Consider the following 27,437-nt stretch of genomic DNA (forward strand, 5'->3'; position numbering starts at 1 on the left):
GTTATGTATCATTTTTAAACTCCCCAAAAAACATAAGTTTCAATAAATCAGGATGACAATTTTTTTTGTTTCAAAATTGTTAAATAAATATTGATTTGTACAAAAGTCATCAGGTTTTGATGCCCCCCCCCAAGTACAACATTTCTGAAAAAGAAAAGAAAGAAAAACTGCGTGGACAGCATCTAAAAAATATGATTGTTTGTTATGCAATTAAAAAAGAAACAGCTGTTCCACACATATGAAACATATTTCTATGTTTGTTGTTACACTGTAACCTTCCTATAGTGAACACCTTTACAATGAATTTTTTTATATAATGAACACGTGTCCCAGTGCTTCATTATAGTGAACACTTCACTATAACAAACCCAATGTATTATGTGCTTCATTATAGTGAACACTTCACTATAACAAACCCAATGTATTATGTGCTTCATTATAGTGAACACTTCACTATAACAAACCCAATGTATTATGTGCTTCATTATAGTGAACACTTCACTATAACAAAACCAAAGCATTAAGTGCTTCATTATAGTGAACACTTCACTATAACAAACCCAATGTATTATGTGCTTCATTATAGTGAACACTTCACTATAACAAAACCAAAGTATTATGTGCTTCATTATAAGTGAACACTTCATTATAACAAACCCAATGTATTATGTGCTTCATTATAGTGAACACTTCACTATAACAAAACCAAAGTATTAAGTGCTTCATTATAGTGAACACTTCACTATAACAAACCTAATGTATTATGTGCTTCATTATAAGTGAACACTTCATTATAACAAACCCAATGTATTATGTGCTTCATTATAGTGAACACTTCACTATAACAAAACCAAAGTATTAAGTGCTTCATTATAGTGAACACTTCACTATAACAAACCTAATGTATTATGTGCTTCATTATAGTGAACACTTCACTATAACAAACTAATTGTCTCCCTAAAGCGTTTACCCGGTATATAATGTACATACAGTGTATAATTTTATTCCGATATTTCTAAAAATTACCCCCCCGCCCACCATTCCATACATACATTGCAACACAAGTGCAATGGAATATTCTAAACACATTTAAGTGCAAAGTTTTATCGCCAAGATTGGTGACACCAGGGTTAACACCTCTCAAGAAGACACAGACACTAATTTAACTGTTTTTAACCTGTCTCGGGAGCTTTTATGAAAAAGAGATCATCAGTTATATAATTGTACATTACTGACACACTGGTTTATCATTTTTGTAAACAATATTGTTCGTCTCACAGTACTGAATACTTGTCTAAATACAATGTTGCTACCTGACTAGTAAATTTACACACTATATTGGTGTTCAAATGCAATTTGCAGCGGTGATAAGACTTTGTTGCTATATATAATCCAAGGGTAAATAACTCAAAAATCACCATTTTCATGAAGATTAGACTTGTATCTTGCACGAAAAGTAGTTAGGTGAACATGTATTTTTTTATCTTGGTTTTGTGAAAAACATGATATAAAACCATATTTCGAAGAAAATCTAATCATTTATTTTAATGGCAGCAAACTAACTACTTTAAACACATTTTTATATCAATATTAAAGCGCGGTGGTCGTCGCGCAGCGCGTGTTGGAATTTCATGTAAATAAACAATGTATTTTACACGTGTTGTATACGTCGCTATGAGTCCCATATCGAACAGGACGCGGCGCAACGACTACTGCCCTTTAACTGTAGTGTACACATAGCAATACATAATTGTGATTACCTGCCAGAATGAGCAGCATTTTTCTTCCAGCCTTGTCCATTAATATCGCACAAACACATGTAAAGACAACCTGAACTGCTCCGACAATAACAGCTGCATATGCACCATTTCTGAAACCGGCACCCTCAAAAATACTCTGTGTGTAGAACATTACAGCGTTGATCCCACTGAATTGTTGGAAAACCATCAGCAATAGACTTATGACAAGTGGTCTGTAAATACTAGGCTTCAAAAACTCTGACCATGCCATAGTCTCCTGAAATAGAACAATAAAATATACATCAAAACACATTCCCAATTATCCTACAAGATTTTAAAGTATGTCAAAGCATAATCTATGGGGATTCTATAGTATGCCAACACACATTCCATATTATCCGATGGGGATTCTTAAGTGAGGCAAAGTGTATTCTATGTTATCCTATGGAGATTCTAAAGTAAGTTGAAGCATAATAAATGTTATTCCAAAGAGATTCTAAAGTATGTCAAAACATATTCCATAGTATCCTATGGAGATTCTAAAGTAAGTGAAAGCCTATTCAATTTTATTCTATGGGGATTCTTAAGTATGTCAAAACACATTCCATAGTATCCTATGGAGATTCTAAAGTAAGTGAAAGCCTATTCAATTTTATTCTATGGGGATTCTTAAGTATGTCAAAACACATTCCATAGTATCCTATGGAGATTCTAAAGTAAGTGAAAGCCTATTCAATTTTATTCTATGGGGATTCTTAAGTATGTATGTCAAAACACATTCCATAGTATCCTATGGAGATTCTAAAACAAGTTGAAGCATATTCCATATTAGCCTATGGGGATTCTAAAGTAAGTTGAAGAATATTCCATATTATCCTATTGAGATTCTAAAGTAAGCGAAAGCCTATTTTATTCTATGGAGCTTGTAAAGTGAGGCAAAGCATATTCTATGGTACCCTATGAATTGATTTAGTGAATCTTACTTGTTGATCTAAATTTGATTCAATATTACAACACTCATCATCGGAAAGCCTATTTTATTCTATGGAGCTTGTAAAGTGAGGCAAAGCATATTCTATGGTACCCTATGAATTGATTTAGTGAATCTTACTTGTTGATCTAAATTTGATTCTATATTACAACACTCATCATCAGGATCTATATGCGGTCCTCGTAACCATGCCACCGTTCTTATGGCATCATTTCGTCTATTCACACTCAATAAGTACCGGGGTGTCTCTGGCATCATGACTACCAAGACAATCATCAACGTTGGAAACATAGCACCAATCAAAGCTAACCAAACATAGCTTAAATGGCCTAATCCTGAATAGAGAAGAAAGAGTATTAGAGTTTGACACACTTAAAATCCCAACAAAACAACCAGTTTCTGGCCTATATACTGTACTTCCAACACACAGTACATCTGTCTATTCAAGCAAGATAGACTTCTAATTAATAAATGTACCCTGTTATTTTGCAATGTTCAAAAAAAGATTTAAATTTGCATACTTTAAATCTATTACCCTTTTATGCTAAACATAGTAAGGCCAGACTTTTTTTATTCCTTGTTTCTCAAGTTTTTATAAGAAAATTTTTTTGAGGAGGGCGAAAATAAAATAAAATTAATTCTTTTTTTCCATTAGATTTGTGTGATTCTCAAAGAATTGTAAGTGAGATCATTGATCAAAGAGAAGAAATGAAATAAAATTTTATTCCATGTATAACCTTGTTTCTCATCTGCGCGAGACTTCGGTACTTTGATCATAATACTCCCACGAAAATGCAACTTGGGTTTGTTATGCGGCGGGTGAAAAAAGAAAATGAAGAGAAAAATAAGTTTTTTTTAGCAATTGTTTTTTTTAGCAATTGTTTGCACTTACATGTCGGCAGACGCAAGAAATTACACTGAAATAAAATTTTATTTTTATTTCATTTTCGGCTCTAGTTCATTCGGCGGGTTCGCGAAACAAGGGATAATAAAAGTCTGGCCTAAGGAAACTATTATTATTATTATCAAGCAAATAATAGTTATGCATCGCTTGACATCCTTTGATATACATGTCATGCTGTATCTCCAATGATCTCGACTGGATATCAAAACACATTGTACCATCAACGATTTCAACAAAACAAGAAATTATTTTACTCACTGTAACTACAGTATAACTACGTTCTGTGACAAAAAAGTGCTTTAAAACAATGTAGGTAAATCATAACATTTCCTCATGCACCGGGGGATAGAATATAAAAGCATTGCTTTCAGCATGAATGCTTTTGGTTCCATGTTGTTGGAAATTCATCACTACCATATATTGATAGACGTCATGAGTGACTTAATGCATGAATTCAAATCTTTGATTGGAAATCTACTCTCCAGATCTACGATCCCAAATAAATATTCACATCTTCAAAATGTTGTGATTTCTTGACTCGAAAATATATTTACTGTCAAATTGAAGTGTTTTATACAATATGACTTTTTAAATGGCAACTTTTTACACATTTTTATGTATTTTTTCCATCCTTTTTTTTTATTAGTTTTAAACCAAATAAATACCAGTACATATAGTGATCAAAATTGTTGAAAGTATATGGGAAAAAAAGTTTGGCAAATTTACTTTATGAAATGTGATGAAAGTCAGTGTTTTAAATGTTTCATACAATGACATTACTGCAGATCTTATCTTACCCATGACATATGCAAAGAGAATTCCAACCGTGACAGCTACTTGAAAACCAGCTCCCAAAAAACCTCGTAATGATGCAGTTGATACCTCAGCAATGTAAACCTAAAAAATATAGTGTATCGATACATTTTTACTTCTCACATTTGCATGAGATGTGGTCCCCCATTTGGTGTATAATTCCAGTTTAAAATGTGATTACATCATTAAACTGGTTTTTAACTTTGGTATCCATGTATGCCAATGGTGATATGCGCATTTCTAACCAATAGCGTTGCAGAACACCGTGGATACTTGGGCAGGTATGATGTTGTGAACAGAAATGAACGTTTCTAACCAATAGCGTGGCAGAACACCGTGGATACTTGGGCAGGTATGATGTTGTGAACAGAAATGAACGTTTCTAACCAATAGCGTGGCAGAACACCGTAGATGCTTGGGCAGGTATGATGTTGCAAACAGAAATGAACGTTTCAAACCAATAGCGTTGCAGAACACTGTGGATACTTGGACAGGTATGATGTTGTGAACAGAAATGAACGTTTCAAACCAATAGCGTTGCAGAACACCATGGATACTTGGGCAGGTATGATGTTGTGAACAGAAATGAACGTTTCAAACCAATAGCGTTGCAGAACACCGTGGATACTTGGACAGGTATGATGTTGTAAACAGAAATGAACGTTTCAAACCAATAGCGTTGCAGAACACCGTGGATACTTGGACAGGTATGATGTTGTGAACAGAAATGAACGTTTCAAACCAATAGCGTTGCAGAACACCGTGGATGCTTGGGCAGGTATGATGTTGCAAACAGAAATGAACGTTTCTAACCAATAGCGTTGCAGAACACCGTGGATACTTGGACAGGTATGATGTTGTGAACAGAAATGAACGTTTCTAACCAATAGCGTTGCAGAACACCGTGGATACTTGGGCAGGTATGATGTTGCAAACAGAAATGAACGTTTCTAACCAATAGCGTTGCAGAACACCGTGGATGCTTGGGCAGGTATGATGTTGCAAACAGAAATGAACGTTTCTAACCAATAGCGTTGCAGAACACCGTGGATACTTGGGCAGGTATGATGTTGTAAATAGAAATGAACGTTTCTAACCAATAGCGTTGCAGAACACCGTAGATGCTTGGGCAGGTATGATGTTGCAAACAGAAATGAACGTTTCTAACCAATAGCGTTGCAGAACACCGTGGATACTTGGGCAGGTATGATGTTGTGAACAGAAATGAACGTTTCAAACCAATAGCGTTGCAGAACACCGTAGATGCTTGGGCAGGTATGATGTTGTGAACAGAAATGAACGTTTCTAACCAATAGCGTTGCAGAACACCGTAGATGCTTGGGCAGGTATGATGTTGCAAACAGAAATGAACCTTTCTAACCAATAGCGTTGCAGAACACCGTGGATACTTGGGCAGGTATGATGTTGTGAACAGAAATGAACATTTCTAACCAATAGCGTTGCAGAACACCGTGGATACTTGGGCAGGTATGATGTTGCAAACAGAAATGAACGTTTCTAACCAATAGCGTTGCAGAACACCGTGGATACTTGGGCAGGTATGATGTTGCAAACAGAAATGAACCTTTCTAACCAATAGCGTTGCAGAACACCGTAGATGCTTGGGCAGGTATGATGTTGTGAACAGAAATGAACGTTTCTAACCAATAGCGTTGCAGAACACCGTGGATACTTGGGCAGGTATGATGTTGCAAACAGAAATGAACGTTTCTAACCAATAGCGTTGCAGAACACCGTGGATACTTGGGCAGGTATGATGTTGCAAACAGAAATGAACGTTTCTAACCAATAGCGTTGCAGAACACCGTGGATACTTGGGCAGGTATGATGTTGCAAACAGAAATGAACGTTTCTAACCAATAGCGTTGCAGAACACCGTGGATACTTGGGCAGGTATGATGTTGTGAACAGAAATGAACGTTTCTAACCAATAGCGTGGCAGAACACCGTGGATACTTGGGCAGGTATGATGTTGTGAACAGAAATGAACGTTTCTAACCAATAGCGTTGCAGAACACCGTAGATGCTTGGGCACGTATGATGTTGCAAACAGAAATGAACGTTTCAAACCAATAGCGTTGCAGAACACCATGAATACTTGGGCAGGTATGATGTTGTGAACAGAAATGAACCTTTCTAACCAATAGCATGGCAGAACACCGTGGATACTTGGGCAGGTATGATGTTGCAAACAGAAATGAACGTTTCAAACCAATAGCGTTGCAGAACACCATTGATGCTTGGGCAGGTATGATGTTGTAAACAGAAATGAACCTTTCTAACCAATAGCGTTGCATAACACCATTGATGCTTGGGCAGGTATGATGTTGTAAACAGAAATGAACGTTTCAAACCAATAGCGTTGCAGAACACCATTGATGCTTGGGCAGGTATGATGTTGTAAACAGAAATGAACGTTTCTAACCAATAGCGTTGCAGAACACCATTGATGCTTGGGCAGGTATGATGTTGTAAACAGAAATGAACGTTTCTAACCAATAGCGTTGCAGAACACCATTGATGCTTGGGCAGGTATGATGTTGTAAACAGAAATGAACCTTTCTAACCAATAGCGTTGCAGAACACTGTGGATACTTGGACAGGTATGATGTTGTGAACAGAAATGAACGTTTCAAACCAATAGCGTTGCAGAACACCATTGATGCTTGGGCACGTATGATGTTGTAAACAGAAATGAACCTTTCTAACCAATAGCGTTGCAGAACACTGTGGATACTTGGACAGGTATGATGTTGTGAACAGAAATGAACGTTTCAAACCAATAGCGTTGCAGAACACCATGGATACTTGGGCAGGTATGATGTTGTGAACAGAAATGAACGTTTCAAACCAATAGCATGGCAGAACACCGTGGATACTTGGGCAGGTATGATGTTGTAAACAGAAATGAGCGTTTCAAACCAATAGCGTTGCATAACACTGTGGATACTTGGACAGGTATGATGTTGTAAACAGAAATGAACGTTTCAAACCAATAGCGTTGCAGAACACTGTGGATACTTGGACAGGTATGATGTTGTGAACAGAAATGAACGTTTCAAACCAATAGCATGGCAGAACACCGTGGATACTTGGACAGGTATGATGTTGTAAACAGAAATGAGCGTTTCAAACCAATAGCGTTGCATAACACTGTGGATACTTGGACAGGTATGATGTTGTAAACAGAAATGAACGTTTCAAACCAATAGCGTTGCAGAACACTGTGGATACTTGGGCAGGTATGATGTTGTGAACAGAAATGAACGTTTCAAACCAATAGCATGGCAGAACACCGTGGATACTTGGACAGGTATGATGTTGTGAACAGAAATGAACGTTTCTAACCAATAGCGTGGCAGAACACCGTAGATGCTTGGGCAGGTATGATGTTGCAAACAGAAATGAACGTTTCTAACCAATAGCGTTGCAGAACACCGTGGATACTTGGGCAGGTATGATGTTGCAAACAGAAATGAACGTTTCTAACCAATAGCGTTGCAGAACACCGTGGATACTTGGGCAGGTATGATGTTGCAAACAGAAATGAACGTTTCAAACCAATAGCGTTGCAGAACACCGTGGATGCTTGGGCAGGTATGATGTTGCAAACAGAAATGAACGTTTCTAACCAATAGCGTTGCAGAACACTGTGGATACTTGGGCAGGTATGATGTTGCAAACAGAAATGAACGTTTCTAACCAATAGCGTTGCAGAACACCGTGGATACTTGGGCAGGTATGATGTTGCAAACAGAAATGAACGTTTCTAACCAATAGCGTTGCAGAACACCGTGGATACTTGGGCAGGTATGATGTTGCAAACAGAAATGAACGTTTCTAACCAATAGCGTTGCAGAACACCGTGGATACTTGGGCAGGTATGATGTTGTGAACAGAAATGAACGTTTCAAACCAATAGCGTTGCAGAACACCGTGGATGCTTGGGCAGGTATGATGTTGTGAACAGAAATGAACGTTTCTAACCAATAGCGTGGCAGAACACCGTGGATACTTGGGCAGGTATGATGTTGTGAACAGAAATGAACGTTTCAAACCAATAGCGTTGCAGAACACCATGGATACTTGGGCAGGTATGATGTTGTGAACAGAAATGAACGTTTCAAACCAATAGCGTTGCAGAACACCATGGATACTTGGGCAGGTATGATGTTGTGAACAGAAATGAACGTTTCAAACCAATAGCGTTGCAGAACACCATGGATACTTGGGCAGGTATGATGTTGTGAACAGAAATGAACGTTTCTAACCAATAGCGTTGCAGAACACCGTGGATACTTGGACAGGTATGATGTTGTGAACAGAAATGAACGTTTCAAACCAATAGCGTTGCAGAACACCATGGATACTTGGGCAGGTATGATGTTGTGAACAGAAATGAACGTTTCAAACCAATAGCGTTGCAGAACACCGTGGATGCTTGGGCAGGTATGATGTTGTGAACAGAAATGAACGTTTCTAACCAATAGCGTGGCAGAACACCGTGGATACTTGGGCAGGTATGATGTTGTGAACAGAAATGAACGTTTCTAACCAATAGCGTTGCAGAACACCGTAGATGCTTGGGCACGTATGATGTTGCAAACAGAAATGAACGTTTCAAACCAATAGCGTTGCAGAACACCATGAATACTTGGGCAGGTATGATGTTGTGAACAGAAATGAACCTTTCTAACCAATAGCATGGCAGAACACCGTGGATACTTGGGCAGGTATGATGTTGCAAACAGAAATGAACGTTTCAAACCAATAGCGTTGCAGAACACCATTGATGCTTGGGCAGGTATGATGTTGTAAACAGAAATGAACCTTTCTAACCAATAGCGTTGCAGAACACTGTGGATACTTGGACAGGTATGATGTTGTGAACAGAAATGAACGTTTCAAACCAATAGCGTTGCAGAACACCATTGATGCTTGGGCACGTATGATGTTGTAAACAGAAATGAACCTTTCTAACCAATAGCGTTGCAGAACACTGTGGATACTTGGACAGGTATGATGTTGTGAACAGAAATGAACGTTTCAAACCAATAGCGTTGCAGAACACCATGGATACTTGGGCAGGTATGATGTTGTGAACAGAAATGAACGTTTCAAACCAATAGCATGGCAGAACACCGTGGATACTTGGGCAGGTATGATGTTGTAAACAGAAATGAGCGTTTCAAACCAATAGCGTTGCATAACACTGTGGATACTTGGACAGGTATGATGTTGTAAACAGAAATGAACGTTTCAAACCAATAGCGTTGCAGAACACTGTGGATACTTGGACAGGTATGATGTTGTGAACAGAAATGAACGTTTCAAACCAATAGCATGGCAGAACACCGTGGATACTTGGACAGGTATGATGTTGTAAACAGAAATGAGCGTTTCAAACCAATAGCGTTGCATAACACTGTGGATACTTGGACAGGTATGATGTTGTAAACAGAAATGAACGTTTCAAACCAATAGCGTTGCAGAACACTGTGGATACTTGGGCAGGTATGATGTTGTGAACAGAAATGAACGTTTCAAACCAATAGCATGGCAGAACACCGTGGATACTTGGACAGGTATGATGTTGTAAACAGAAATGAGCGTTTCAAACCAATAGCGTTGCAGAACACTGTGGATACTTGGACAGGTATGATGTTGTAAACAGAAATGAACGTTTCAAACCAATAGCGTTGCAGAACACTGTGGATACTTGGACAGGTATGATGTTGTAAACAGAAATGAACGTTTCAAACCAATAGCGTTGCAGAACACTGTGGATACTTGGACAGATATGATGTTGTAAACAGAAATGAGCGAGATAATCGTTGTATTCAAAAATGCAAAAAAGCAAGGACAATAATAAAACTGCCTTAAGCTTTTTATATCACAAATACACAAAACAGTCCAGATTATTTTTTGAGTTAAAACAGAAAATTTACCAAATTTGTCTGCACCTTTTATTTATCATCAATATTTCTGGAAATGAAACCTAATTTTGGAGCCAAGAAGCAAAATTTTAGTCAATTTTTAGTTTAGTCCCAATTTTCTGAAGGAAAGAGCAGACTATTAACAGGACTACTTTGTGACGAAAAGAGGAGACTGGTGGTGGAAAGGTTGGAATTCTACATGGCCTCATTCTAAAAGTGACAATTTAGTAATTAAAAAAAAAATATTTGAGTCATTACATAGCCTCACTTGCAATGTTTGTATTACAACTTGTGAAAATTTTGTAATTCACACAACTTTAAATACAAGATTAATAAATCTTGTATTATTTAAACTGTTATTAATTAATCTTTGATATACCGTACTTCTCAGATCATAAGCCCAGGGGCCTGAACATGTAAAATCGGGAAAAATTAGGAGGTGGGCTTATACTCGAGGACCACCGTTTCGGGGTTTAAAATTGTAAACATCTTCCCACCCATGAAAAATTATCCAAATTACATCTTTCATTCACAGCACCGGTCTCAGAAAACTATTAAGTCTTTACAGAATAGAAATGGTGCGAACCATGTTCCGCCTGCCTGCCATGCACTCTGAAATTAATGAGAGTTTTCTTATAGAAGTACCAATCACAATTTGTATGCATTGAAATACACTTTTTACATGCATATTTTAATAAATGTCGTCTATGCCCCGTAAAAACACTCTGGGCCTACACTTGGGGATGTCCTCAACTTGTTAAATTTCTAAAAACAGAGGGGTGGGCCTATACTCTGAGAGGGGCTTATGATCAGACAAGTATGGTAACATAATCGGGTCAATATACTTACGGGAACAACAAGTGATGTCATGCCACACGCAATGCCTGTCAAAACTCGACCAACCAGTAACCACTGAAATATGCCATGTGACAGCGAGATACACAAGTAACCCAGCACAAATGGAAGAGAGCATGTCATAATGGTCAGTTTTCTACCACCTCTGTCGATAAGCCATCCAGCTATCGGACCACCTATCATGGCTCCCAGGGCTATAACTGACTATTCAAATGAATAAGAAAACAATGACAATTGTAAGAATACTCCACAACGTATATTGCTCTATCCAATGACATATCTGCATCCTATCATAATTATAATGTGTCATATATTGCTCTATCCAATGACATATCTGTATCCTATCATAATTATAAAGTATCATATATTGCTCTATCCAATGACATATCTGCATCCGATCATAATTATAATGTGTCATATATTGCTCTATCCAATGACATATCTGCATCCGATCATAATTATGTGTCATATATTGCTCTATCCAATGACATATCTGCATCCTATCATAATTATATTGTGTCATATATTGTTCTATCCAATGACATATCTGCATCCTATCATAATTATAATGTATCACATATTGCTCTACCCAATGACATATCTGCATCCTATCATAATTATATTGTGTCGCATATTGCTGTATCCAATGACATATCTGCATCCTATCATAATTATATAGTGTCGCATATTGCTGTATCCAATGACATATCTGCATCCTATCATAATTATATTGTGTCGCATATTGCTGTATCCAATGACATATCTGCATCCAACCATAATTATATTGTGTCATATATTGCTCTATCCAATGACATATCTGCATCCTATCATAATTATATTGTCATATATTACTCTATCCAATGACATATCTGCATCCTATCATAATTACAATGTATCACATATTGCTCTATCCAATGACATATCTGCATCCTATCATAATTATATTGTCATATATTACTCTATCCAATGACATATCTGCATCCTATCATAATTATAATGTGTCATATATTACTCTATCCAATGACATATCTGCATCCTATCATAATTATGTGTCGCATATTACTCTACCCAATGACATATCTGCATCCTATCATAATTATATTGTGTCGCATATTACTCTACCCAATGACATATCTGCATCCTATCATAATTATAATGTGTCGCATATTACTCTACCCAATGACATATCTGCATCCTACCATAATTATATTGTGTCATATATTGCTCTACCCAATGACATATCTGCATCCTATCATAATTACAATGTGTCACATATTGCTCTACCCAATGACATATCTGCATCCTATCATAATTATATTGTGTCGCATATTGCTGTATCCAATGACATATCTGCATCCTATCATAATTATAATGTGTCATATATTGCTCTATCCAATGACATATCTGCATCCGATCATAATTATGTGTCATATATTGCTCTACCCAATGACATATCTGCATCCTATCATAATTATATTGTGTCATATATTGCTCTATCCAATGACATATCTGCATCCTATCATAATTATAATGTATCACATATTGCTCTATCCAATGACATATCTGCATCCTATCATAATTATATTGTCATATATTACTCTATCCAATGACATATCTGCATCCTATCATAATTACAATGTGTCACATATTGCTCTACCCAATGACATATCTGCATCCTATCATAATTATATTGTGTCGCATATTGCTGTATCCAATGACATATCTGCATCCTATCATAATTATATTGTGTCGCATATTGCTCTATCCAATGACATATCTGCATCCTATCATAATTATAATGTGTCATATATTGCTCTACCCAATGACATATCTGCATCCTATCATAATTATATTGTGTCATATATTGCTCTATCCAATGACATATCTGCATCCTATCATAATTATAATGCATCACATATTGCTCTATCCAATGACATATCTGCATCCTATCATAATTATATTGTGTCATATATTACTCTATCCAATGACATATCTGCATCCTATCATAATTACAATGTGTCACATATTGCTCTACCCAATGACATATCTGCATCCTATCATAATTATATTGTGTCGCATATTGCTGTATCCAATGACATATCTGCATCCTATCATAATTATAATGTGTCATATATTGCTCTATCCAATGACATATCTGCATCCGATCATAATTATGTGTCATATATTGCTCTATCCAATGACATATCTGCATCCTATCATAATTATATTGTGTCATATATTGTTCTATCCAATGACATATCTGCATCCTATCATAATTATAATGTATCACATATTGCTCTACCCAATGACATATCTGCATCCTATCATAATTATATTGTGTCGCATATTGCTGTATCCAATGACATATCTGCATCCTATCATAATTATATTGTGTCGCATATTGCTGTATCCAATGACATATCTGCATCCTATCATAATTATATTGTGTCGCATATTGCTGTATCCAATGACATATCTGCATCCTACCATAATTATATTGTGTCATATATTGCTCTATCCAATGACATATCTGCATCCTATCATAATTATATTGTCATATATTACTCTATCCAATGACATATCTGCATCCTATCATAATTACAATGTATCACATATTGCTCTATCCAATGACATATCTGCATCCTATCATAATTATATTGTCATATATTACTCTATCCAATGACATATCTGCATCCTATCATAATTATAATGTGTCATATATTACTCTATCCAATGACATATCTGCATCCTATCATAATTATAATGTGTCGCATATTACTCTACCCAATGACATATCTGCATCCTATCATAATTATATTGTGTCGCATATTGCTGTATCCAATGACATATCTGCATCCTATCATAATTATATTGTGTCGCATATTGCTCTATCCAATGACATATCTGCATCCTATCATAATTATAATGTGTCATATATTGCTCTACCCAATGACATATCTGCATCCTATCATAATTATATTGTGTCATATATTACTCTATCCAATGACATATCTGCATCCTATCATAATTATAATGTGTCGCATATTACTCTACCCAATGACATATCTGCATCCTATCATAATTATATTGTGTCGCATATTACTCTACCCAATGACATATCTGCATCCTATCATAATTATAATGTGTCGCATATTACTCTACCCAATGACATATCTGCATCCTACCATAATTATATTGTGTCATATATTGCTCTACCCAATGACATATCTGCATCCTATCATAATTACAATGTGTCACATATTACTCTACCCAATGACATATCTGCATCCTATCATAATTATAATGTGTCGCATATTGCTCTACCCAATGACATATCTGCATCCTATCATAATTACAATGTGTCACATATTGCTCTACCCAATGACATATCTGCATCCTATCATAATTATATTGTGTCATATATTGCTCTATCCAATGACATATCTGCATCCTATCATAATTATAATGTGTCATATATTACTCTATCCAATGACATATCTGCATCCTATCATAATTATGTGTCATTTATTGCTCTACCCAATGACATATCTGCATCCTATCATAATTATATTGTGTCATATATTGTTCTATCCAATGACATATCTGCATCCTATCATAATTATAATGTATCACATATTGCTCTACCCAATGACATATCTGCATCCTATCATAATTATATTGTGTCGCATATTGCTGTATCCAATGACATATCTGCATCCTATCATAATTATATTGTGTCGCATATTGCTGTATCCAATGACATATCTGCATCCTATCATAATTATATTGTGTCGCATATTGCTGTATCCAATGACATATCTGCATCCTATCATAATTATAATGTGTCGCACATTGCTGTATCCAATGACATATCTGCATCCTATCATAATTATAATGTGTCATATATTGCTCTACCCAATGACATATCTGCATCCTATCATAATTACAATGTGTCATTTATTACTCTATCCAATGACATATCTGTATCCTATCATAATTATAATGTGTCGCATATTACTCTATCCAATGACATATCTGCATCCTATCATAATTATAATGTGTCATATATTGCTCTACCCAATGACATATCTGCATCCTATCATAATTACAATGTGTCATTTATTGCTCTACCCAATGACATATCTGCATCCTATCATTATTACAATGTGTCATATACTGCTCTATCAACGACATATCTGCATCCTATCATAATTATGTGTCATTTATTGCTCTATCCAATGACATATCTGCATCCTATCATAATTATATTGTGTCATATATTACTCTATCCAATGACATATCTGCATCCTATCATAATTATAATGTGTCACATATTACTCTACCCAATGACATATCTGCATCCTATCATTATAATGTGTCGCATATTGCTCTACCCAATGACATATCTGCATCCTATCATAATTACAATGTGTCACATATTGCTCTACCCAATGACATATATGCATCCTATCATAATTATATTGTGTCATATATTGCTCTATCCAATGACATATCTGCATCCTATCATAATTATAATGCATCACATATTGCTCTATCCAATGACATATCTGCATCCTATCATAATTATATTGTGTCATATATTACTCTATCCAATGACATATCTGCATCCTATCATAATTACAACGTGTCACATATTGCTCTACCCAATGACATATCTGCATCCTATCATAATTATATTGTGTCGCATATTGCTGTATCCAATGACATATCTGCATCCTATCATAATTATAAATAAATAAACGCTGCTCGGACTGATAAGTATGATATATTGAAGATAATATTAGGTAATCGTAGTCCTAAATAACTATTAAAAATAGCTAGACGTTTCGAGCAATGGCTCTTTATCGATAGCATAGAAGCAAGTGTGATAACGTACAGGTAGAACATAGGAACGTAAGAACGCGCATGAACTATAAGTTAGAATCACAAAAAATTCCACAATAGAACAAATAACGCGCCTTAGGTAGTGAGCTCAACAAATGAGTTGAACTGTTTGTTAATACCATGGGGTTCTTTAGTTCCAAGGCGGAATATAGTTTCCTCCTCGACACGCCTGAGCTGATTTTCGTCGCCATTGACAACACATACACCAGAAATAGACATATCTGTAATATTATGTCCACTAGAATTAAAATTAAAATGAAGTGAAACCGGATAATAACGATTTTTCTGTCTAGTTTGCCGTAGATGCTCAGCAAACCGATCACCCAGTCGACGAACTGTAGAACCAATATAAAGTTTCCCGCATCTAATACATGAAATGCAATATACAACATTCATAGTGATACAACTGAACGGATATTTGACCTCAACATCTCCCTTGGGACCAAATATACGATTAGTGTCTGTAATAAAAGGACAAGTATTACACCTAGGACGATTACACGGGACAGAACCATATTTCTCAGGGTCTCCCCTTTCACCCGTATGCACCAATAACCTCCTTAAATTAGTGTCACGGCGCCAGGCAGTAGTAGGCATTAGTGGAAACGTAGAACTTGTCTCCTCACTGGTCTGTAAAATGTGAAAATGTTTGTACATAATGTTTTTAATCCTGACATTTAAAGGATAGTACGTAAGTGCCAAAATTACACGATCCTGATTGTCACGGGAAACCGTAGAACCAATACAATCAGTTCTTGACATTGACACAACCTTGGCCAATGCTTTCCCAGTGACATTACGAGGATAACCCCGTTTTCTGAAATAATCACATAAAATCCTCGCCTGGTTACGGAAATCAGTATCATCGCTGCAAATACGACGTACCCGGAGTAACTGCGAGTAAGGTATGGAGTCCTTCATTCTAGTAGGATGTGATGATTCATACTGTAAATAACAATGTGAATCAGTAGGTTTTGTGTAGATAGATGTAGAAATGCGATCACCATCTACCTTAGTAGAAATATCGAGAAATGGTAGTGTTATTTCTGATATCTCATGTGTGTATTGTATGGCGGGATTAAAGTTCTTCACAAAGTCAATGAACTGTAATAACTCATCCCGACTGCCAGACATGGCACCAAATCCATCATCAATGTACCTGACATAAAATTCAGGTTTAGTGCCTTGAAAGGACGAAAAAATTAACTCCTCTTGATATGACATGAATAAACATGCATAGCTCGGACCAAAACAACTGCCCATAGCCACACCTCGTTTCTGTATATAATGTTTACCATTAAAAGAAAAGCAATTCCCGTTCAAAACTAATTCCGCTAAGCGCACCAACACAAACGTAGGAGGATCCTTAACTGTCCTTTTATTCAGAAAATGCTGTAAAGCCAACAGTCCATCAGTGTGCGGGATAGATGTATAAAGGGATTTTACATCCATAGAAAACAAAAATCTGGGTATATCCGGTGTGAAACGAAATAACTCTAGTTTCCTAAGTGCATCATTTGTATCCTGAACATACGTAGGCTGTGACGCAACAATAGGTCTCAACATTGAATCCAAGTATCGAGCTATGTGCTCAGTCGGACAATTACATGCTGAGACAATGGGTCTACCAGGGTTGTTTACCTTGTGAATCTTAGGTAATAGATAAAAGACTGATGTCCGTGGTCTGCGCACTATAAGATTTTTGGCCTCTATCGGCAAATCACCTTTAGCAATATAGCCATTAACCACATCACCTATTTCCCGTTGTATTTCATTCGTAAGATCCACATCAAGTGCCCGGTAGGAGTCTGTATCCGATAACTGCCTCTCTGCCTCAACCAGATACAAATCTCTACGCCAAACCACCACTGCTCCACCCTTGTCAGCTGGCTTAATAACAATCTCATCACGTCGTGACTTAAGAGAATTAAGAGCGTCACGTTCCTGACGAGTTATATTGCTATTTTGCCATTTCTGATTATTAAACTTAATAGTATGTATTTCTCGTCTACACACACTTATATAATGATCCAGAGTATCATTACGACCAGGTGGTGGTGTCCAATAGGACACAGATGGTGGTGCTCCAAATAAACGAGCGTTGTGAATAGTATCCATGTCCTGGCTAGCTTCATCGCGATCGCGATCAGCGTCCTGCGCATGGTACTCCTTCAGTCTAAGTCGGCGATCGCGATGAAGCTAGCCAGGACATGGATACTATTCACAACGCTCGTTTATTTGGAGCACCACCATCTGTGTCCTATTGGACACCACCACCTGGTCGTAATGATACTCTGGATCATTATATAAGTGTGTGTAGACGAGAAATACATACTATTAAGTTTAATAATCAGAAATGGCAAAATAGCAATATAACTCGTCAGGAACGTGACGCTCTTAATTCTCTTAAGTCACGACGTGATGAGATTGTTATTAAGCCAGCTGACAAGGGTGGAGCAGTGGTGGTTTGGCGTAGAGATTTGTATCTGGTTGAGGCAGAGAGGCAGTTATCGGATACAGACTCCTACCGGGCACTTGATGTGGATCTTACGAATGAAATACAACGGGAAATAGGTGATGTGGTTAATGGCTATATTGCTAAAGGTGATTTGCCGATAGAGGCCAAAAATCTTATAGTGCGCAGACCACGGACATCAGTCTTTTATCTATTACCTAAGATTCACAAGGTAAACAACCCTGGTAGACCCATTGTCTCAGCATGTAATTGTCCGACTGAGCACATAGCTCGATACTTGGATTCAATGTTGAGACCTATTGTTGCGTCACAGCCTACGTATGTTCAGGATACAAATGATGCACTTAGGAAACTAGAGTTATTTCGTTTCACACCGGATATACCCAGATTTTTGTTTTCTATGGATGTAAAATCCCTTTATACATCTATCCCGCACACTGATGGACTGTTGGCTTTACAGCATTTTCTGAATAAAAGGACAGTTAAGGATCCTCCTACGTTTGTGTTGGTGCGCTTAGCGGAATTAGTTTTGAACGGGAATTGCTTTTCTTTTAATGGTAAACATTATATACAGAAACGAGGTGTGGCTATGGGCAGTTGTTTTGGTCCGAGCTATGCATGTTTATTCATGTCATATCAAGAGGAGTTAATTTTTTCGTCCTTTCAAGGCACTAAACCTGAATTTTATGTCAGGTACATTGATGATGGATTTGGTGCCATGTCTGGCAGTCGGGATGAGTTATTACAGTTCATTGACTTTGTGAAGAACTTTAATCCCGCCATACAATACACACATGAGATATCAGAAATAACACTACCATTTCTCGATATTTCTACTAAGGTAGATGGTGATCGCATTTCTACATCTATCTACACAAAACCTACTGATTCACATTGTTATTTACAGTATGAATCATCACATCCTACTAGAATGAAGGACTCCATACCTTACTCGCAGTTACTCCGGGTACGTCGTATTTGCAGCGATGATACTGATTTCCGTAACCAGGCGAGGATTTTATGTGATTATTTCAGAAAACGGGGTTATCCTCGTAATGTCACTGGGAAAGCATTGGCCAAGGTTGTGTCAATGTCAAGAACTGATTGTATTGGTTCTACGGTTTCCCGTGACAATCAGGATCGTGTAATTTTGGCACTTACGTACCATCCTTTAAATGTCAGGATTAAAAACATTATGTACAAACATTTTCACATTTTACAGACCAGTGAGGAGACAAGTTCTACGTTTCCACTAATGCCTACTACTGCCTGGCGCCGTGACACTAATTTAAGGAGGTTATTGGTGCATACGGGTGAAAGGGGAGACCCTGAGAAATATGGTTCTGTCCCGTGTAATCGTCCTAGGTGTAATACTTGTCCTTTTATTACAGACACTAATCGTATATTTGGTCCCAAGGGAGATGTTGAGGTCAAATATCCGTTCAGTTGTATCACTATGAATGTTGTATATTGCATTTCATGTATTAGATGCGGGAAACTTTATATTGGTTCTACAGTTCGTCGACTGGGTGATCGGTTTGCTGAGCATCTACGGCAAACTAGACAGAAAAATCGTTATTATCCGGTTTCACTTCATTTTAATTCTAGTGGACATAATATTACAGATATGTCTATTTCTGGTGTATGTGTTGTCAATGGCGACGAAAATCAGCTCAGGCGTGTCGAGGAGGAAACTATATTCCGCCTTGGAACTAAAGAACCCCATGGTATTAACAAACAGTTCAACTCATTTGTTGAGCTCACTACCTAAGGCGCGTTATTTGTTCTATTGTGGAATTTTTTGTGATTCTAACTTATAGTTCATGCGCGTTCTTACGTTCCTATGTTCTACCTGTACGTTATCACACTTGCTTCTATGCTATCGATAAAGAGCCATTGCTCGAAACGTCTAGCTATTTTTAATAGTTATTTAGGACTACGATTACCTAATATTATCTATCATAATTATAATGTGTCGCATATTACTCTACCCAATGACATATCTGCATCCTATCATAATTATATTGTATCATATATTGCTCTACCCAATGACATATCTGCATCCTACCATAATTATATTGTGTCATATATTGCTCTACCCAATGACATATCTGCATCCTATCATAATTATAATGTGTCATATATTGCTCTATCCAATGACATATCTGCATCCTATCATAATTATAATGTGTCATATATTGCTCTATCCCATGACATATCTGCATCCTATCATAATTATAGTGTGTCGCATATTGCTGTATCCAATGACATATCTGCATCCTATCATAATTATAATGTATCACATATTACTCTACCCAATGACATATCTGCATCCTATCATAATTATATTGTGTCATATATTACTCTATCCAATGACATATCTGCATCCTATCATAATGATAATGTGTCGCATATTACTCTACCCAATGACATATCTGCATCCTATCATAATTATAATGTGTCGCATATTGCTCTACCCAATGACATATCTGCATCCTATCATAATTACAATGTGTCACATATTGCTCTACCCAATGACATATCTGCATCCTATCATAATTATATTGTGTCATATATTGCTCTATCCAATGACATATCTGCATCCTATCATAATTATAATGTGTCATATATTACTCTATCCAATGACATATCTGCATCCTATCATAATTATGTGTCATTTATTGCTCTACCCAATGACATATCTGCATCCTATCATAATTATATTGTGTCATATATTGTTCTATCCAATGACATATCTGCATCCTATCATAATTATAATGTATCACATATTGCTCTACCCAATGACATATCTGCATCCTATCATAATTATATTGTGTCGCATATTGCTGTATCCAATGACATATCTGCATCCTATCATAATTATATTGTGTCGCATATTGCTGTATCCAATGACATATCTGCATCCTATCATAATTATATTGTGTCGCATATTGCTGTATCCAATGACATATCTGCATCCTATCATAATTATAATGTGTCGCACATTGCTGTATCCAATGACATATCTGCATCCTATCATAATTATAATGTGTCATATATTGCTCTACCCAATGACATATCTGCATCCTATCATAATTACAATGTGTCATTTATTACTCTATCCAATGACATATCTGTATCCTATCATAATTATAATGTGTCGCATATTACTCTATCCAATGACATATCTGCATCCTATCATAATTATAATGTGTCATATATTGCTCTACCCAATGACATATCTGCATCCTATCATAATTACAATGTGTCATTTATTGCTCTACCCAATGACATATCTGCATCCTATCATTATTACAATGTGTCATATACTGCTCTATCAACGACATATCTGCATCCTATCATAATTATGTGTCATTTATTGCTCTATCCAATGACATATCTGCATCCTATCATAATTATATTGTGTCATATATTACTCTATCCAATGACATATCTGCATCCTATCATAATTATAATGTGTCACATATTACTCTACCCAATGACATATCTGCATCCTATCATTATAATGTGTCGCATATTGCTCTACCCAATGACATATCTGCATCCTATCATAATTACAATGTGTCACATATTGCTCTACCCAATGACATATATGCATCCTATCATAATTATATTGTGTCATATATTGCTCTATCCAATGACATATCTGCATCCTATCATAATTATAATGCATCACATATTGCTCTATCCAATGACATATCTGCATCCTATCATAATTATATTGTGTCATATATTACTCTATCCAATGACATATCTGCATCCTATCATAATTACGTGTCACATATTGCTCTACCCAATGACATATCTGCATCCTATCATAATTATATTGTGTCGCATATTGCTGTATCCAATGACATATCTGCATCCTATCATAATTATAATGTGTCGCATATTACTCTACCCAATGACATATCTGCATTATATCATAATTATATTGTATCATATATTGCTCTACCCAATGACATATCTGCATCCTACCATAATTATATTGTGTCATATATTGCTCTACCCAATGACATATCTGCATCCTATCATAATTATAATGTGTCGCATATTACTCTACCCAATGACATATCTGCATCCTACCATAATTATATTGTGTCATATATTGCTCTACCCAATGACATATCTGCATCCTATCATAATTATATTGTGTCATATATTGCTCTATCCAATGACATATCTGCATCCTATCATAATTATAATGTGTCATATATTACTCTATCCAATGACATATCTGCATCCTATCATAATTATGTGTCATTTATTGCTCTACCCAATGACATATCTGCATCCTATCATAATTATAATGTGTCATATATTGCTCTATCCAATGACATATCTGCATCCTATCATAATTATAATGTGTCATATATTGCTCTATCCCATGACATATCTGCATCCTATCATAATTATAGTGTGTCGCATATTGCTGTATCCAATGACATATCTGCATCCTATCATAATTATAATGTATCACATATTACTCTACCCAATGACATATCTGCATCCTATCATAATTATATTGTGTCATATATTACTCTATCCAATGACATATCTGCATCCTATCATAATGATAATGTGTCGCATATTACTCTACCCAATGACATATCTGCATCCTATCATAATTATAATGTGTCGCATATTGCTCTACCCAATGACATATCTGCATCCTATCATAATTACAATGTGTCACATATTGCTCTACCCAATGACATATCTGCATCCTATCATAATTATATTGTGTCATATATTGCTCTATCCAATGACATATCTGCATCCTATCATAATTATAATGTGTCATATATTACTCTATCCAATGACATATCTGCATCCTATCATAATTATGTGTCATTTATTGCTCTACCCAATGACATATCTGCATCCTATCATAATTATATTGTGTCATATATTGTTCTATCCAATGACATATCTGCATCCTATCATAATTATAATGTATCACATATTGCTCTACCCAATGACATATCTGCATCCTATCATAATTATATTGTGTCGCATATTGCTGTATCCAATGACATATCTGCATTCTATCATAATTATATTGTGTCGCATATTGCTGTATCCAATGACATATCTGCATCCTATCATAATTATATTGTTGCATATTGCTGTATCCAATGACATATCTGCATCCTATCATAATTATAATGTGTCGCACATTGCTGTATCCAATGACATATCTGCATCCTATCATAATTATAATGTGTCATATATTGCTCTACCCAATGACATATCTGCATCCTATCATAATTACAATGTGTCATTTATTACTCTATCCAATGACATATCTGTATCCTATCATAATTATAATGTGTCGCATATTACTCTATCCAATGACATATCTGCATCCTATCATAATTATAATGTGTCATATATTGCTCTACCCAATGACATATCTGCATCCTATCATAATTACAATGTGTCATTTATTGCTCTACCCAATGACATATCTGCATCCTATCATAATTACAATGTGTCATATACTGCTCTATCAATGACATATCTGCATCCTATCATAATTTTGTGTCATTTATTGCTCTATCCAATGACATATCTGCATCCTATCATAATTATATTGTGTCGCATATTGCTGTATCCAATGACATATCTGCATCCTATCATAATTACAATGTGTCATATATTGCTCTACCCAATGACATATCTGCATCCTATCATAATTATATTGTGTCATATATTACTCTATCCAATGACATATCTGCATCCTATCATAATTGTGTCATTTATTGCTCTATCGAATGACATATCTGCATCCTATCATAATTACAATGTGTCGCATATTACTCTATCCAATGACATATCTGCATCCTATCATATTATAATGTGTCCTATAATGCTCTACCCAATGACATATCTGCATCCTATCATATTATAATGTGTCCTATAATGCTCTATCCAATGACATATCTGCATCCTATCATAATTACAATGTGTCATATATTGCTCTATCCAATGACAGATCTGCATCCTATCATAATAATGTGTCATATCTTGCTCTATCCAATGACATATCTGCATCCTATCATAATTATGTGTCATTTATTGCTTTATCCAATGACATATCTGCATCCTATCATAATTATGTGTCATTTATTGCTCTAACTTCAATCATTCCCAAATTGTTACAATTCAGAATCAAAATTAAGGAAGTTTATTTTCTAAAAGATGAAAAAAAAAGTTATCTTTGGTATTGAAAGCACCAATATTCTTTTACTGATCTATTTTTTCAAGCGTGGTGTGACTAAGGGTATTTGATTTATATAAATTTGTAAAGATACTGGAAATGCTATTGTGTTGGAAACAAATCTATTGTACATACCCCAAACCAAGATGCTTGGCTTTTATCTAATATATTACGAGATGTCATATCAGGAATCGCTGGTGATGAATAACCCAATGTATAACCCAAACTTAATGGCCCCAGCATAGACACACCAGTGGCTATAAAAAGGTTACGATTCACAACTCTCTGCCTGTAATACGACAACAAATATTCCAATCATGATTAACATAAGGTATGAATATTTAGATTTAGAAAATCAATTCTTAACAAGGTGGTGCTAAGCTTTAAGTAAAACTACAGTATTAAGTTCTATTTCTAGCCACAATCTGAGAAATGACTCAAAGCTGTAGGTACAAGTATGGTTTATTTGTTTGGTATTTAACCCTTTGGACAACATATTTATACAGCTCAAAAATGGTGGTTTAACATATATCACATTTTTATGTACTGTAGAATACTTTATTTTCGCTTGGAATTTATTTTCGCTGAAAGGATGATTCCGTGAAAATAAAAACCAGCGAATATACTTTTTTTCCTATATTTCACATTAAACTCATCAAAAATCAGTGAAAATAAATTACATATAAAACGCCCAAAAAGCCTTTTCAGCGAAAATTAATTCCAGCGAAAATAAAATATTCCACAGTACTTTTTTTTATAATTTCTACATTAATTTTGAATGCAATGAATATGTTTCAGGAACTACTTGTTTTTACAAAAAAATTAAAAAGAATATAAATATATTTATGCAGATTTATTTATATGAAAAAGGGTGACTTTGGCGGGTAAAGAGTTAAAGCGCGGTGGTCGTCGTGCAGCGCATGTTCGAATTTCATGTTAATAAACAATGTATTTTACACGCCTTGTATACGTCGCTATGAGTCCCATATCGAACAGGACGCGACACGACGACTGCCGCCCTTTAACAGTCTCTTGCTGTGTATTTATGCCATTTTTTAATTTTCTCAAATTTAAGACTAAAACAGTAAGTAAGATTTGGAATGGTTGAAATATAAATGTTAAACCCAAAACTCATTATGTGGCATTGCATTCCATTGTGTTGCAAATGTGCAGTGAATCGTGATGTGACTTATGTGTCTGAGTGGACTTAATACATACAAGGGGAACAAAATAAATCCTGAAAATAAACAAAACATGAATGTCCCAGTCCCCGTATTTAAAAAAAAAAATATTCAAAAAATGAAGTACTGTACTTTAAGTATTTACCAGTACCTACATTTATAAGTATCTAGGGATGGACCATTAACATTACAGGGGGGTGATGGCAGAAACACTGTGCTAAATAAATATTTTGTTCCTTCACTTAGTTTTGCGTTATATTTTTCATGATGAATTTGCTGTATATTTTTTTCCTGTGTGCGAAATAATTTTTCTCCAAGACTTAGGCAAGCAGAATTTTTTTTTTCTGTTATTGATTCTTGCAAAAGTTATTTTGAAAATTTATTTAAATTTTGTCAGCTTTAATGTTTTACATTTCTGAGAAATCAGATGTTCAATATGTTGTTAACATGCACAAACTTTGCTTTATTGTAGGCCTACCATTTTATGGGCAAATACATCCACTGGTAAAATGGTAACTTTATTTTAAAACCAATTTTTACCAGACTGATGTTGGGAAATATTCTTTTGCAAATAATCAAACCCCATCCAGGTGACAATATGGAGTAGTTGTATTTGTAGTATTATACTTAGTATCCCCTCATTTTGACTGCCAGGTCTTATCATTTGATGTATGAGTGGCAGCTTTATTTGAGACTTTTGCACACTGCTGTACTATGAGAAATGTAACTCCTCGCTTACAGCTAACAGTTGAATTATGGTGAAGAAACAATTTAGATTTCATAAAGTACTTTCAGAAAAGCAATTTACAAAATTTATATGAATGCTGAGAAGTTGTGCTGAGAGTTAGTGTTTTAAAATAATAACTTTATTACTCTGAAACAAAGTACCATCTGAGGGAACTGTATGGTAAAGACAACATATAAAATACATTGCACCGAAAGAAATAAACAATACATAATGAGAAACCATTAAAAAATATTCAATACAAAAATAAAACCCCCTTGTTTTTATTTAATTTGGAGTATTGTCTTTTTTAAATATTTATAAATATTTTATTTCATTGTCCCCAAACAAATTAATACTTCCCTGAAACGCACTGTACAACAAACATATATATTAATATTGTATATGCATAAGTTGTTTTTTTTTGTATGTTTTTTAACTCGATATACCCGGAAATAAATTTAATGACACGATACATGTACATAACATATCACATGATTCATAACTATGTGTCACATGATCGCAGAAATTCAACTACTAGTAATTGAATATTTGAAATACTTGTGGTGCCTTGAACAACGCACTTACAGTGGAGACCAATGTTGATATATGAGGGGGCGTATCTTAATCTACAGGGCAATTACACTT

At 35.6% G+C, this 27,437-nt stretch overlaps 1 protein-coding gene across 1 annotated transcript in view; it reads right to left on the reverse strand.

Moving 5' to 3' along the window:
• The window catches only part of LOC100376866 (solute carrier family 2, facilitated glucose transporter member 8-like), a 55,392-nt gene that overhangs the window by 27,906 nt on the left and 49 nt on the right, over positions 1 to 27,437 (reverse strand). The window contains exons 2-6 of the mRNA XM_085507914.1: positions 25,020 to 25,173; positions 11,254 to 11,463; positions 4,432 to 4,531; positions 2,851 to 3,065; positions 1,761 to 2,016 (exon numbers count right to left, since the gene is read on the reverse strand). Of these exons, the coding sequence (XP_085364040.1) occupies positions 1,761 to 2,016; positions 2,851 to 3,065; positions 4,432 to 4,531; positions 11,254 to 11,463; positions 25,020 to 25,173 (935 nt within the window). The remainder of the gene's footprint in view (positions 1 to 1,760; positions 2,017 to 2,850; positions 3,066 to 4,431; positions 4,532 to 11,253; positions 11,464 to 25,019; positions 25,174 to 27,437) is intronic.

The sequence above is a fragment of the Saccoglossus kowalevskii genome, chromosome 14 (genome assembly GCF_978046115.1).
Source record: "Saccoglossus kowalevskii chromosome 14, keSacKowa6.1, whole genome shotgun sequence".
Lineage (NCBI taxonomy): Eukaryota > Metazoa > Hemichordata > Enteropneusta > Harrimaniidae > Saccoglossus > Saccoglossus kowalevskii.